This window comes from Patagioenas fasciata, chromosome 3 (genome assembly GCF_037038585.1).
Source record: "Patagioenas fasciata isolate bPatFas1 chromosome 3, bPatFas1.hap1, whole genome shotgun sequence".
Lineage (NCBI taxonomy): Eukaryota > Metazoa > Chordata > Aves > Columbiformes > Columbidae > Patagioenas > Patagioenas fasciata.
The window spans coordinates 95,050,602-95,067,135 of record NC_092522.1 but is presented as its reverse complement, the minus strand read 5'-3'; the positions used below and the strand labels follow the sequence as shown (position 1 = coordinate 95,067,135).

At 37.6% G+C, this 16,534-nt stretch overlaps 1 protein-coding gene across 1 annotated transcript in view; it reads right to left on the bottom strand.

Moving 5' to 3' along the window:
* COL9A1 (collagen type IX alpha 1 chain) overlaps positions 1–16,534 on the bottom strand; it is a 66,344-nt gene that overhangs the window by 17,917 nt on the left and 31,893 nt on the right. Inside the window, exons 16-28 of the mRNA XM_065834174.2 lie at positions 16,306–16,338; positions 16,156–16,212; positions 15,161–15,214; positions 13,822–13,875; positions 11,549–11,602; positions 10,394–10,447; positions 9,553–9,606; positions 9,314–9,367; positions 9,161–9,214; positions 8,882–8,935; positions 7,529–7,573; positions 6,794–6,847; positions 6,634–6,687 (exon numbers count right to left, since the gene is read on the bottom strand). Of these exons, the coding sequence (XP_065690246.1) occupies positions 6,634–6,687; positions 6,794–6,847; positions 7,529–7,573; positions 8,882–8,935; positions 9,161–9,214; positions 9,314–9,367; positions 9,553–9,606; positions 10,394–10,447; positions 11,549–11,602; positions 13,822–13,875; positions 15,161–15,214; positions 16,156–16,212; positions 16,306–16,338 (675 nt within the window). The remainder of the gene's footprint in view (positions 1–6,633; positions 6,688–6,793; positions 6,848–7,528; positions 7,574–8,881; positions 8,936–9,160; positions 9,215–9,313; positions 9,368–9,552; positions 9,607–10,393; positions 10,448–11,548; positions 11,603–13,821; positions 13,876–15,160; positions 15,215–16,155; positions 16,213–16,305; positions 16,339–16,534) is intronic.

Genomic DNA, 16,534 nt, shown 5'->3' with positions numbered 1-16,534 from the left:
CTGATTACTGTATTTAAAAAATTAAGCTAGGAGGAAGGGTAACCAAAGAGCCAGGAATCCGTATTTTAAATAAATCAATAGAGGGAGGGGGCTGTTAGAATTAGATTAATAAGATAGGTAAACTGAGGCAGGCGTTGGGTAGTCTGTAAAGTCTGAAGTCCTCAACAAATGGGGAACAGGAGAGGGAATTTGCGGCCGGGATTTGTGGGGGATATAAGTAGGAGCTTTTTACCCTATTGTGTGTGCCTACCTTTAGGTAGAACACCTGGTCTTGCAAAATTGTTAATAAAATATGCTTTGCTGAGAGATCCTGTCTGAGCCTATTATATTGATAAGATGATAATTTCCTACAACAACACACAACGATATCAGGATCCAGCCCTTACACAGCTCATGTGTGGGGTTACGGTTACAACAAAATCTGCTCACCCTTTGCTCCAAGGCAGGATTGCTGGACCACTCCGTACATTTACATGAAGACATAATGTCTTTCTCACAGCTTTGTCAGATTTATGTTTAGCCTTTTAATGTAACATACACAAGGGAATGTTGCAGGATTTACAACCTTTATGTTGTCTGGGATGGTTTTCATCCTCACTGAAATTTCGAAGACCTGATTATTTTGTAGAATTCCCACAAGCAGTTACAGAATGCATTCTCATGCTAAAACAGTTTATTTCACTGTTTTATTGATTTCCTATTCACCAGCTGATCCTGTTAAGGATGTCTCTGTTAGTGGAACATTAATAAGAATGAGAATATTCCACAGGTAATTTGTATCTCACACTAATTAGAATCTCTTGACAAGTAATTCAGAGTGTATACTGTAATAAACAGTGCAGAATAAAAAAGAATAAACAAAGTACATTTTGGAATGAACTTTTTTTAAACTTAGTATTCCAAAGTCTTTTGCAAAATGTAGCCCATTTATCAATTACAAGCTTGTGAGACTTTACCTTATCATAATTTTTTTTCATCCAAAATCTCAGAAGAGTTCTTAAATTTGAGTTCAAGGATTTATCCATGGAAGGACCAACAAGACTTCTCATTTGACGTTCAGTACAGGAATAAAAACCATCCAAAAATAGAAACTATTATTTGCTGGACGACTAAATATACAGCAAACATTCTGAGATTTTAAATGCACCTTTGCACATTTCTGAGTAATAATTAATTTGTACTGCTCAAGATAAGGGTAAGTTATAGGTGTAGCATGAAATGTACCTTCCTCTTAACTGTGTCAGGCTTTTGGCACAAGCAGCAGCCCAACAGATGCCATTCTTTTCAAGGGTGGTACTGTGGCCAAGTATGAAGAACAGAGACATTTCACACCGGCTGCATCTATAGTGTTAACTGAAGTCTAGGACAGCTTTAGTACACTAGCTCCATAACAAGTTTCTTTTTTACCCAGGTTACCATCTACACTGCTTAGGAGAAGCCAACATGGGGATATCTGCTGACATCCAGAGATCTCACATGCCCAAAGGTGTCAAAGGAAGCTGTTGTTGGAGCTGGAGGGGTAAAGAGTGAGGCAGCAGACAGGAATCTGACCACGCACTTTGGGAAGACACGGGTGGATAGCATGAGAACTGGAGAGGCTTGAAGATGCTAATCAGGTTTGGCTGGACTATGTGGTCCGTGAGTGAGAGAGGAGAAAGTGCTAAACTGTGCAAACCATGCTGCAGAATTGTCCAAGGTCAGGAAGTTTAGTCACATCCACCTAGAGGCTGAGGTTTACTGGATAAAGAGCATATCTGGCAGGATGGAAATTGTTCTTTTGGCTCTGCTATAGACTGTGCAATGCTAACCCCTTTATCTCAAATGTCAACTATGACTCACCACTTGTGGAACACTTCTGAAATTACATATACAAAACATGTCCACCTAAACATAGCATATAAACAGAGGTAACGACATTTCATCCTATCATACTACTAATACCACTACACCAATACCAACTATGGAAAATGTTACATCATTTCAGTTGCAGTAATGTAAAAAGAATGATAGAAAAACGAGATTTTAGTCATAATTGTTAGGGTAACCAAAGATACATTTCAAGGTAGGTAAGACAAAAATATCTTTAAAGTCTTAGAAAATTATTTATCTGAAAGTAATTTAAGATGCTGAAAACAGTGTCCTCATCTACCTTTAGGTTGTCTGACATTTTAGTAACAAATCCAAGGTACTCTGCAGGCTCCTCCTTTATCCTGAGCAGAGACAAAGGCAGCTCCCGAGACTGTCAGCCCAGCCCTCCTGAGCCCCTCAGAAGTCTCTCAGAGGGGCTACAGTATCAAATCTTAGGCAGCTAGATCCTTAACCTTTGTTGCTAATGTTAGGAAAACAAGTATTGCCTCCTAAATCCTTAACAACATCTTTATGCTGCCCTGCATATTCATCAAGAGTTTGTTCAATTTGCCAGGGAAGTATTGAACTTTAAGTTAAATTATTCCTTAAATGTTCCAAGCTCTCCGCAAAACCACAGGATGGGATACATGTTCTCCAAATGTTCGCAATTTAAATGTTAAATAGCTGAAGAAAAACAAGGGAAGAAAAAAGCAGGGGCAAAGGTCCGTCTTTTCTGTAGATACAATACGAAAAAAATAAATCTTACTAAACCACAGCAAATATGAAAGAAAATGGTTAAGCAGCTTAGGGAGTATGGCTAAATTCCATTGATTAGGAATGACACTCCGATGTTGAAGAATTCTTCCCTTAGGCCACCTGCCATGATGACTGGCTTAGAAAGGTTTAAATCACAAATGAGTTTGGTAATTACTTGGATTGACCAGCATAACATGAAGCAAACATAAGGCTAACTGACAGAACAATTAGAGTGGAATGGAGAATATGTTTGACTTAGAAACAAAAGAAAATTTCCATGTGGCTCCAGTTGTTTTGCTCTTTTACTGAACAAATGAATAATAAACTAAAAAAAATAAAATAAAAGTTTGTTGTTGTTGTTTTCCTGCTCAGGTGCCAAAAACTTAAGTTTTCTTAGGAAAAGCAATGATAGACTAAAATGGTACTTTGGAAAGTATTTTTCTCCTAGCAAGATTTGTCAGCAGTGAGGTAAGGGTCTCCCAGCAGAAGTTTGCCTATTTGTAATTAGAGCTAGCTATCTTGAAACTGTAAATGTTACAGACTTGCAAAAGGCCAAAACTTGAATTTGCTGCTTTGTAACAATACTGTTCCAGCTACACTGCAACAGTAGTTTAATAATAAAAATAACAGCAAAATAACATGGTTTGTGTCAGGGCATGCTACAGGGTATTTGACAAACCATGGGGAAATATTAATTTGTCCCACTCCATTGCATAACTCCAAAAAACCTACACATCATTAGTTGAAATGAAAATTTTCTCTCAAAAAGATGTATTTTGCAAGTAGCTAAAGTTGATAAATCAAGCATTTTTCTAATATAACACAAATGTAGGTATGTTATTTTTCCATATTAGCAGAGTCAGCCTTGTTATCCTCTCACAAACCTTCACTGGAGGGCCTGTTCTCTAGAGTTCTGGTCCTCTTGGCACTACCAGCCATGCTGACTGTGCCCAGTACCAATGTGAAGAACAGGAGTGAGTGAAATGGGAAAGGGAAGAGGAGCTCTCATGTGGTTGCTGCCAAGCAGCAAAACATTAAAGGGACTGAAGTTCTCCATATCCTGCAAAATGTCAAGGTTTTTTCCAACTCCAAGGAAGAAGCCAAGCCCCTCTGGACTTCTGTCTGAATCTTCTATTATCAAGAATGAAACTGAACAAAGGGTAAAGGAGCAAGAAAAGAACTGAGGTGAGTGCTAAAGAGGATCATTCAAAATAGGAAGGAAAGGACAAGAAAAACACCTGAATAGTAATCATGAATTCCTCAGACTTTGAAAGTGTTTGGTCAAACACTTCAATCAAAAACTATCAAAGTTATAAGAAAATTTCAAAATCTGAAAAATGTACAAAAATATTCACAAGAAAAAAAATCTTTTTAGAGCAAATCTAAAAGTTATTCTCAACTTATTTTTGAAATTTCTAGTTTGAAAAGTTTGAAGAATCATGGTGTGTAGAATTATTTAACCAGCTAATTTTTTTTCCTGGAAATGTAAGGGCAGATTCCTAAAAGCTGAAGTTCAAATATATCTGCTACGTGTTCATGCTGCAGAAGGAAAATACTCTTCGTTCTGCCCTGAAAATGAATACAACCTTAACTTGGACCAAAGCTCACTGAGGTTCAATAATCCAACACTATGTCCTTCTTTAACAAAAGACCTTGATCATTCCGTGGTTTTTTTTTGTGCAGAAGTCATGTTTTTTCTGGTGTTCTCAAAAAGAAAACAGAAAGCCATTCCAGTCATATGCTGCTTGTAGTCTTGAGCAGAAGGAACATAAATATAGTCATTATTCAAGGCTCTTTATAGATTTAAGGGAACTATAAATGAGAAGTACATTACTGTTTAATGCTCTACACACAAACTTACTTTATTATCAACAATTTACTTCCTTTCTCCATTTTGTATTGACCAAAAACTTTCACTCTAAAGTTCACATTTTCCAAAATGAGTGCACTGTGTGAAGACAGAGAAAATAAAAGACAAGATATGCAGATGTCTTGCTGGTCTCTAGAGTGATAAACAGAAAAATCATTGTATTTAATTTGTGTTAAGTATTTCTGTCTGAATACAGGGTTACTAAAATTAACCTTGCGTGTCAATTCCTGTTGTATGGACTGCTGATTTTGTAAATTCATGTTCACATTGAAAGGATTAAAAGCATAGTTCAGCAGATTACAGTGCATTATCAGAGTGGGCAATTACTTTGGTCTGATTCAATTATAATTCTTATTCCTGTTACAAGTACACAAAATCTCAGCTCCAGAATAATAGGGCTGAAACCTTTTTCTAGCACACCCAACATTTTAAAATACAAATAACAAAAATAAATCTTTGCAAGCTGCTTATATGGGAGACTGAAGATACATGTATTCCAACCTAGTAAGTCTACGCTCATATAATCCCCTTTTTACATCATTCATAGGCAGCTGTGGACACAGCACTTCTGCAAAGATTTTGTCTAAAATAAATGTGATCTCACAAATTAATGCACCTAGAGCATTATGACGCAAACCACAGAAGAAAATGAAATCTGTTACTTGGCTGACTGCTGTTGTATGTTTAAGAATTAATTCAAAGAAGATATTCCTGACCCACAAAATACCCTTAAAAATATGTCCCTATCAGTAACGGTCTAAGGCCTGTGTGAGGATAACACTACAACTGCATGAGTAAAATTGTTACATCATGGTATGACAGCAGAAGCTCAGAAAAATCCAGCAAAGTATTCCTAGGGTATCAGTGGCAAGAGAGAAGCTTGCAAAAGTAATTGGTTACAGAGCCTGCAGCCTTGTCAATGGCATCAGACTGAATTTTGGTTTAGGAAAATTTTCTTCAAATCACTGACCCTCTCATCCCTCACAGAACGATTAACAGTGAAGGGAAACAGGATCAGTGTTACGTGACTTCAATCCGTGCCAGGTCCACTCTAGAAAAATCTGTACCCAGCGGACTCTCTAGTACCCAACAATGCTTCAGGAACAGTTGTCCTTTGTCTTCAACACTGAGCCTCAGCAAATGCCATGAGTTCACTTTCCTTTGCACGATTACTTCCTGCAGTGAGCTACACGCTCAGCAATGATTTCTCCAGTCTTCCAAATATTTCTAGTGTTAAGGAAAATCTCCAGTGAAAGAAACTACATCATCAGTGCTTCCAAGCAGAGATAAACACTATACCTCACATCACTGTAGCTACATTCACAACACCAACCAGAAAGGGCCAAGGCACAGGCCCAAGCAGCATCCCACCATCATCCACGATAAATGCTTTTGTCTCAGGAAAACTGGACTTGCCTAGGTAACACCCAAGAACAGTTTTGGAAACACAGGCAAGAGACCATATGAAACTTGTTTGCAGCCAGTCTACTGTTAGACAGGAGGGGGTGCTAAGGGAGTTTAGCACTATGAAGCCACACCAGGCCATGCCAGTTGACCAAGGGGGCTGAGGACAACCTCTAGCCATTTTCTTTATTAATTAGGACAGACGCCTGTCTTTCCTTCATGCCTTGCTTCGTTGTTTACATTATGTGCATTAGAAAGAGGACCTAGTAAAAAAAAAATCACGTTCTGAATACTTAGTTCAAAGTTCTGAACCTTGTAATATACAGCACAAGCTTCTTTAAGGGGCTGAAACAGTTAAAGATCAAGTGAACTACTTGAATTTAAGCTTTTCAACACCAGCTGTGGGAGTTGACTGTTGCAGTGAAAGGAGTTTGGTTCCACAAACCACTCTCATTCCCTCTGTTTGAGCTTTTACTCAGCATATTTAAAAACAAAGACCAGAAGAACATAAACAAAGGTTTAAAATTTAATTTGTCACTGAAGCCAGAAACAGTTGTAGGACATGTGCTTCTGGACTTCTTTATGTGATGATGCCCATCCATCTGGTACAGAAGGGGGTTAAATAACACTTAGTATTTCCCTTAGAAATTAGCACTTGTGCTGAATTATCTTTTTTACTTCATGTTTAGCTTCAGCAACCAAACATAACACCGCAATATTCAATATGCTCAGTTAGAAATTTATTCAATACTTACTGGTGGTCCTCGGGGTCCTGTTGGACCTGCTTCTCCCTCTGGCCCCTGTTGACCCTGTTTTGGAGATAAGAAGAGCACAACAAATTGGAAAAGTGATTTCTTTGCACAATGCAAGACACTTCATTTTTCTAGATCTTTTGAGCAAAATTCATGACCTTACCGGTTTACCAGAATTTCCCATCAAACCTGGCACCCCAGGGCGACCTCTATTACCCTGTTGGAAAAAAAATGAAAAATATTAGCCAAGCCAATGGTTTACTGTTCCATTTTAAAATAACAAATAAGGAAATCAGTAAGGTCTAAAAAATGTCAGCTTGTATTATTTTTTTAACTTCCAGCTTTATTTTGGTTTTCCTCTAACTTTCACCTAATTCTGCCTAATTTTTCAGAAGTCAGACTTCAGGTCTTTTGTTGTTTACATACTGACAAATCCCAAATAGACTCAACTGCTGTTCTCAAATCACAGAAGGATCATTCCCTGTAAATTCAGAAGAAATTTACATCTCAATATAGTTTTCTTTTTCAATTACTTAAAACTAAACCCAAACATTACTTTCTGTAATATTCCATAGCCTCAATCACACAATACTTTTTAAAACTTAATTGGAATCGATGCTGTCATTTGGTGGTACATAGATAAGAGATGACTTTCACAAACTTAAAAGGAAATGGCCTTTTTAAGGTACTATTTAATGCCTGGAATCATGAAAACCATATCATCTAGCAAAACAGTCATGAAAAAGCACAGGACTAGAGTTGATAAAAGAATATAATTAATTATTTCAGCCAAAGGCTTGTCTCTTACCACAACAGAAAGTTAATATAATTTAATAGTTTAGAACTCTATGAGCACAAATACAGTATTATAAGAAAGTCAATACTCAAAGTTATTTACCTTTGGGCCAGGAATGCCTTTCACACCTGGAGAGCCTGGTAAACCCTGAAAGAAATAACATTTACAGTGTTTATTTGTTGTTAAGGGGAAATGGTATTAAAAAACATCTCTCTCATGTTAAAGTATTTCTGGTCCTTTTACTTGATATTGAAGCACTTCTATCCAATGACAGACCAAGCTTAAATCCTTTCTATTTACAAAGTAACAGATAAGGAGTATTATTCCTACTTCATAAATTGGCAAAAGGAGCATGGAAAAGTGAGGAGTTGTGGCTTTTTCTGGCTTAGACTAGAAACAGATTCTCAGTCCCAGTATCCTGAGGCTGGAGGTACAGAGTTTAACATAGGATGTCAAATTCATTTTCATCGGGGACCACATCAGCCTGGCAGTTGCCTTTGAAGGGCCGAATATAATTTTAGGACTGTATAAGCGTAGTATAGGAGTAGTTACAGTTATACAGTCCTAAAATTACATTTGGCCTTTGAAGACAACCACGAGGCTGATGTGGGCCTTGCTGAAAATTAGTTTGACACCACTGGTTTAACAGATACTTTTTGTGTACATTTCATCCCCTCCTCACTTCTGTGCAGCAGCTCACAGCAAGTATAATTCTACCAAATTTTCGTCCAAGCTTAAGAGCTCACTTCATATGACAATTTTACTTCCAGTTCTGTTTTAATACAGCACCTTCACTATATCCTGACAGCAACTGCTCCTACAGCATAGTGTTTCAAATAAGTTTCTATTTAGGTTTTGACAATTGGCACAGTTTTCAAACTTACTCAGCTAATGTGCAAGGATTACCTTCTAAAAGAGTCTGTAAAGTGCTACTGATTCCCTATAACTCCACCACAGGGGATACACTAGAAAACTCGCCACCCGCAGAAAGAAATATGAGTGTGATGCATTCCAGATGTTCTGAGCCAGCAGAATATCTAAAGGAAATGATTGTTCATCTAAGGTATGTTAGACTAGGAGATTGTCTCTCCCAGCTCACCCTGGGAATAGGTTTGGCCCTAGTCTATAAAATGAGACCAGCTCGAATTGTGGGGTCACACCATAATATTCACAGGGTCTCAGGTATGAGAAACTCTAAAGCAATTGCATACTGGCCACAAACTATTTGTAAGACCGAGTTCCTCACTACGGTACCATGGGTAGATTTAGGCTTTTGTGCAAATATTTTGGATACACATAGCAGAATTTCCCCTCGCATTACACATAATCTTCATGGGCTTTTTGCTTAGATTTTCACTTAGATTACTCCAATGTTAGCATTGAACTAACCTATATACAGCCTTTCTGTGGCGTGAACTGAGTCTAACTTTCAAAGGTAAAATACCAGATACTTACGGGCAGCCCCTGAAGCCCTGCATCACCTGGAGCTCCAGGTTTTCCTGGTTCACCCTGCAAAACATTGTAAGTTGTAATTTATGCAAATCAAACAAAAGGGAAAATTTTATTTCTGGAACACAGAGCTGGTGTACTTTTGAATTTGTAGGATGGGAAAGTTCATTCAGTCACCCTAATAATGTGCATAAAGCTACAGGCAGCAGCACAATGAAAAGCCAGAAATAAGTGAACAAATCTAGGGCACTACCAAGGCTCAGACATATGCCAACTGTGCCTTACTTTTGCTCCAGGCATTCCAGGGATCCCTTCCCGGCCATCAACTCCTGGTAAACCCTTGAAATTAAAAAAGAAAAAAAAATTATGCATTGTTGGAGAGCACTCTGATATACAAATCAGCATGACATGAAGCAAATGAAGAAAAGAAATACTTACAGCCTCTCCTTTAGGCCCCGGGAGACCGTTTATTCCCCTTGTACCTTGAGGACCCTAATAATAATAATAATATTTAAAAATGAAGATCAACACATTGAAATGACAGATGTAAAGGATGAGAACACACACTTATATGCAGACATGTTTTACTTTTAGAGTACCAATTATGCAGTATGTTTATACGCTATAAATAACCAATATTTGCAAGTCAACACAAATTGAAGTTTGTCTATGCTCACCCTTTCTCCTTTTGGACCTGCTTCTCCCAGTGGACCTCTCTGTCCTTGATCCCCCTATAAGAAAAAGAATATTTTAGTAATAAAACCAGAGGAAACTTACTTGTATTTATTAGCTAAAACCTCCAGTAAATCAACAACAGCAACTACAGTACAATTCTAATTCACACTCGGTTAAAGCAGATACCTCGAACTCATAACTCATATTATATTTAAAAATGTAGTTTCATAAAACTGCACCTGGCAGCTACATTTAAAAAAAATACAGCTTAAGCCATCCCCTAGGAACCCAGGGATGGCTAAGGAAAGGATGTTGCACTCACTTCTTCAACCCATAGTTACTGGCTATTCCAAGCATAAATTCCAGCTATGGGGTGCAGGGAGAAGGGAGAAGGGAGAAGGGAGAAGGGAGAAAAGAAAAGAAAAGAAAAGAAAAGAAAAGAAAAGAAAAGAAAAGAAAAGAAAAGAAAAGAAAAGAAAAGAAAAGAAAAGAAAAGAAAAGAAAAGAAAAGAAAAGAAAAGAAAAGGCACTAAATGCCCTGTGCAGGTTTTGTTCTAATGAATGAATATTTTTCCAGCTTCAAATCTGAAAAATTCCAAGTCACTCTAATGCACAGTAGCACTCAGAACAAAGAAGTAATAATAACATAGTAAGAGGCTAAAATGTGTTAATCTATGCCACAGTTCTTTGGTAACAGTAAAAGACCCTCGACATCACCTCTATATCATTTATTGACCCATCAAGAATCAATGCAATCGGATTAAACAGGGCTTTTCTGATTCACAGCCACAAAGCTTTAGGACTTAGCATCTAACTGGATAGACCAACACACGCTCTACTTACAGGGGCACCAGGAAGACCTTGAGGACCAGGGTCACCATCAAGTCCACGAGCTCCCTACAAGACAAGTAGATAACATGAGACATTAAAATGAAGTACTGAAACACTAACACCTTATGACCTCCCCTGGTTTGCTGGCAACTGCAAATTCTCAACAGCTGGGGTTTTTTTTATAGCTCTAATTAAAAAAGAAAAAAAAAAACAAAAAGGACTTTAGCAAACTTTTTTTTTAATCTACCTTGGGTTTTTTTGTGGAATCATGAATTGTTACTCTGTAAGTAATTTTAAATGGAGGGAAGAATAAGGAAGAACTTTGTCAAACAGATGTAGTAAATATTTCAAAGAGACAAAACAGCATAAAATGCAGGCAAATCACTATGAAGAATTATCTTCTATGAATTAGCAAATATGTCCAAGAGGTTAGAAAAGATCACTTATGAGAAAATTCATAATCAGGACAATTTTGATGTTTTTCTGAACACAAGATGATCACAGAATAAGGTTTCTGTCATTTCATTTCTGGAGAAGGAGACAATGGCTTGATTGCTACATTTTAGTCCTTTCAGAAATTTTTACCATATAGATTTAGCAAGATCATAACAATACAAAAGTAACAGTCAGTTTTGAAATAACAGAAACACTTTGATAAAAAGCTGGAAAATTACCCAGCAAAGTCAGAGCTCATATAAACATGAATCCCACCAGTAGCAATTCAAGACATGAAAGATGCAAAAACCAGAAAGAATGGAGAGAGAACAAACTCTCAATAAAAAAACCCTGACAAAAACTGGGACAGTGGAAGCAAATGGCTTCAGGAAGATGCAAATCACAGGAGACACTACTTAATAAATTTTAGCTTTAAATAAAATATTCTATGGTTTATAACTGCTATAACTTGGTATGTTGCTAACCACATACTTGCACACCTGCCAAACAAAGGTGTAAGAAGTATGTATATTTCATTAATCAGAAGGACCAGGCTGCTTTTCTTCCTAATCACAAGTACAGTAGCTATGGAAATACCACTGGTGGGAGAGAGAAAATGCCAGGGGGAAAAAAAAAAAAAAAAAGGATCAATTTAAATAAGCTTTAAAAACATTCAAGGGCATACTCTTTTTTTGTCCAAGTCATTTTATGAATAGAAAGGTTAATACTCACTTTGGTACCTTTAGGTCCCATTATACCAGTTATACCTCGGATACCTAGGATGCCCTGAAAATGAAAAGTATATTCAAATTACACTTAAATCTTTTAATCTGAACTGTCCTAGTTTTCAGACAGAAGAGGACTGAAAAAGACCCACTGATTTCTATTCTTGATTACCAGAGTTGAAGCATTTTCCCTGTGCGGCCCATGTGAGAGGAATGCTTGAAGGCCAGATTTGCCAAAGTGCTAAATTGTCTTAAGTGGGGTACAGGACAGATGCAGGAGAAAGGTAACATCAAATTTCATAGAACTCCGGACACAGGCAACGTTTTTGAGAATGCAAGTGCTAAGTTTATCTACCTGCCACACCTGAGAAGCTGGACTGAGGAGACATCCTACTGCCACACGATGTATCAGAACTGTCATCACTTCCCTTCAAAATACAGTCTCGTGGGAAATTTGGCTTCAATTTTTCCTCTTCCTGAGAAAATGAAACTACATGGCACATCCCTCTACAGAGAGAGCAAACTCTCAGCCATAACATGTTTGCCCTGAAACAAGAGGTATGCACTGCAGCTGTGTTAATGAAGCAGCTGCAGGCACTTCAATGCAGCACAGGCAAACCTACTCCTTGACCAGAATCTAGATGGGCAGCCCTTTTACTTGTTCCTTACAAAGTTAGATGGAAACTTGCACAGAACATTTAAAGCTTCATCAGCCCAAAACATGAGAAAAATCTTGATAACACAACAGTGACTACAGCCGCTCAGCAAGGGAGAGACCCGCAGTCTAATCCTTGTTCCAAGATCGAAGATGGAAGTAGGTGCATTGCCGTACTCACTGCTTACTATCAAAAGCAAGACCTCTCCCAGAGGTGACTCTCTTATGCAAGTCTTCGTGTCAGCACGTTACATAAAAGGGTTGGATTGCAGGTGCTGCTGTGGAGACTGCATTCCGAATCCCTCCTATGGATCTGAGCCTTACACTCCTTTGTGTAAGAAACATACAAGAAAATACAACAGAACCTACAGTCTCTCCACCTGTGCCTCTAAAGCACTGTCCTCTTTTCCATAGGTTGTCTATCTGACATCACTTTCTGTGCGTTATGAATCCTACATTTTAATAAACAATTATTTTAAAGCTTGTTTGTAAGGTCATCAACTGGTGAAACAGTGGAGTGATGCATTTAAAAAAAAAAAAGGAAAGTCAATCTCTAACTGGTTTTTAATTCTATTGTTATTTCACAGTGACAGAACTTTACCAAACTGAGTTAAATGAATTGGCCCCCACAGGCCCTTCAGACAGCAGAAGCTGCATCATACACAAGTATTTTCTCTGCACCAGGGCCCCAGAAATAAGTTTTTCAGCATCAAACATAAGAAAAATTACACCCTTTCCTTTTCTTAGTTTCTGTTCTTTCTTTATCTTTCTCTAGTCCTAATCTGGAGGGTTTTGTTCTCTCATGTTTATAGAGAATTCCGTAATTTAGGATTTCAATGTCATGTGCATGAAGGTAAGATCCTGTACAGCATCACATCTGGACACCAATGGCATTAAAGAAATAGTTTCACATCAATGAAAAAAGCATAAGACTCCATCAGAAAATACACTATAGAAATTAAATGTGTTATGCCTATTTCTTTTACTTAGAATGACCTCTTTATTCTGTTCACTATTGCCTGTTCACCTGTGGTAACCATAAGAAGAGCTCCTCACAAGGAAACAAGCTGAGGAGGTCTGTTGCAGAAGAAAGAAGTCAGGTGAAGCAGGACAAGATAATTAATTCCAAAATCATAGGCATGATTGAAGGCTGCTTCCTTGGCATGCAAAAAGAAAAAAAAATAAGAAAAGAAAATCTGTTCTTCAGTGGCTGCTACTTAATCCTCAAGTCTTAGCTAAGTCTGAATTTCACAGCTGACCATGTTTTGAGCAAACACTAGCTTTACAAGGATGAAGTCAGAGTCATCAAAGCTACAGAAAGGAAGGCTCAGGAAAAACAAAACACAACACAGCTATTTGTATAATCTAAACACAAAACAAAATTCAGAACATTTAATACTTTTTAAAATAAGCATTTCCATAGAACTATTCAGAGCTTTGTGCCAAGCGATAATGTAGATTTTCGGAGGGACTCAAATATTATAATCCTACTTTCACTCATAGATAATATGGCAGAATAAAGAGAAAGGAGTGTGGAGATTTTGTAGTATCTGTTTTCTTAGAATAAGGAAAAAAATGACATAATAAAGCAAATGGGTAACACTGTGTAAGAGGAAATACTTTACTGGAGGGCCTTGAGCTCCCACTTCACCCAGGGGTCCTTGGTCCCCTTCTTCACCCTGGAAAGCAAAAGGAATACATCTGTAGGTAATCCAAACCATGCACATAGCTCCTTCATCACAGGAGGTACATTTACTACTTACAGTTTTCTGTAACGATGTCCTGCTTGAAGGAAATAATACAAATGAAATCACACTACTCTCTCAGAACATAGACAGATACTCATTTAGGGTCACATTCCATTCAACTATTAGAAAAAAGGATAATGTCAAGGCAACTTCAGTATAAAGAAGAATAATTATATTGACTTTTAAATTGTCATTCCTTTTTTTCCTTGGCTTTAATCCCTTTAGGCTTTTTTGTTCTTTTAGACTAAATGTCTAATAGAGGTATATTCATATATGTGAATGGATGGGACATGACGCTAGTAGCTCTGCATCACAATACCACATGGCACTTCAGAACTTGTGAAAACTGAAATGGTAAAATGCCATATCTGGTCAAACTCCTATTTAATTAGATGATAACCTCTCTCATACAGTGATAGTGCATACTAATGGAATGACATTACTTACTGACAGTTTAATTTGCAAGAAGAGATTTTGGAGCGTAAGACAACTGCTCAATATTCAGGGGAAAAAAAAAAAAAGGCAAGCTGTTTCTAATTAATTAATATTATTTTCAATACGCTTAGGAATAGAGACCAGGAGTTTTCTTAAAGACTTTTCTCTAATATTTTTCCTCCGGTACTGAAGCGTGCACCAAGGCATCTTCTCAACTTTTCTTACAAATATTTCAATATTAAACCAGGTTAATTAAAATGAAACACCTTAAAAGAGTTCGCATTTCAGTTTTCAAACTGAATCAAACTTTGTCTCTCTACTACTGTTATAGTCTTTCTTCACCCGTGAGCTTGTACTGTGTCCTCTACCTATCAAACACGTTTTTCCCTCTATTTCTCCTGTTACTACTCATCTGTGCCGCTGAGCAATTTACTTGGTAAATCCATGAAATTCTTTTGCATGTAAATGTGTGGAAGTTTTCCATTTAATAATTACTTCAATGGTTGCCATAAGTTCCATACAAATTAAATTGAACAATCAAAATAAAAAGCAAAAGGATTGTGACTTCTGCATCATAATAAATACAGAGCAGAGGCGAATGAAGAACAGAGATACGTCTTTGGTTACTCTGTAGCATTATGATGTGTAGCACATCTTCATGCACTCTAGTAAAAAAATCAATAGTTCTAACAAAACATAGTACCCTTTTTGAAGAAGAGGCTAAATTACTATTAGCTTGCTAAACACAACTGCAGTTTTTTTTTTCTTTTTTTTTTCTTACCTTATAACCTTGTTTTCCTGGTTCACCAGGCTCTCCTTTTGAACCTTTCTGTCCCTAAAATAAACATAAAAAGCAAAATAAATAAATAAAGATATTAATAAAAATTAAAATACTGAGTTTTGCAAAACAGACAGAGATTCCCCAGAACTCTCTTGCTGTTCTCTCTGCAATTCCCATTCACCAATGCTTCCTCACCTATCCACCTATCCTCACCTTACACCACATATTAAGTATCATAGAATCATTTTGGTTGGAAGACACCCTCAAGATCATTGAGTCCAACCATGACATAACTCTGGCACTAAATCACATCCCTAAGAACCTCATCTGCACATCTTTTAAACACCTCCAGGGATGGCGATTCCACCACTTCCTTGAGAAGCCTGTTCCACTGCTTCACAACCCTTTCTGTGAAGAGATGTTTCCAAATATCCAATCTAAACCTTTCCTGGACAACTTGAGGACATTTCTTCTCATCCTATCGTTTGTTACTTGGGAGAAGAGACCAACATCCTCCACGCTACAACCTCTATTCAGGTAGTTGTAGACAGTGATAAGGTCTCCCCTCAGCCTCCTTTTCTCCAGGCTGAACAGCCCCAGTTCTCTCAGCCACTCCTTGTAAGACTTGTGCTCCAGGCCCCTCACAAGCTTTGTTGCCCTTCTCTGAACTCGCTCCAGCACCTCGATGTCTTTCTTGTAGTGAGGGGCCAAAAACTGAACACAAGATTCAAGGTGGGGCCTCACCAGCACTGAGTACAGTGGCACAATCACTTTGCTAGTCCTGCTACACTGACAATTACAGCAGCAGTAAGAGATTTCTACAAGGACAGGTTGTTTTGACAGTCAAGAGTTGAAATAACCCTAAGCATCCACACTGATGCAATGTGTTTTGAAATTAACAGTGAACTGCCCTTCTGTCAAACCACCAATTACCCTCCCTAGTGCTTTGAGACAGCATCTCTGTAACGAATGCTTGAACAAACCAATTCTCCTACCTTCATTCCCATTAAGCCAGCGTGTCCTGGGCGGCCAGGTGGACAAGCATTAGGACACTGGAAAAGGATTCACATAGTTAGTATCACAGGGTTTGAATAATGTTGTCTGAGGTTATTAAAAAAAAAAAAAAAAGTGGACAGTTATCTTACCAATGGGTCACCATCTTGCAGACCAATTGTTCCCTAAATTAAATTAAATTAATCAAAGTTAGTGAAAGAGAAATAACCAGACCTGACTCATTAGACAAGGTAGCCATTAGACAAAACAGAAAATACTATTATCTAAAGCTGGAATCAAAAGTATAACCAACCAAAAGATCTCCGACATGAAAAACACCTAAACCATAGGATTTTATTGTAGGATTGCAGGTATCTGTAA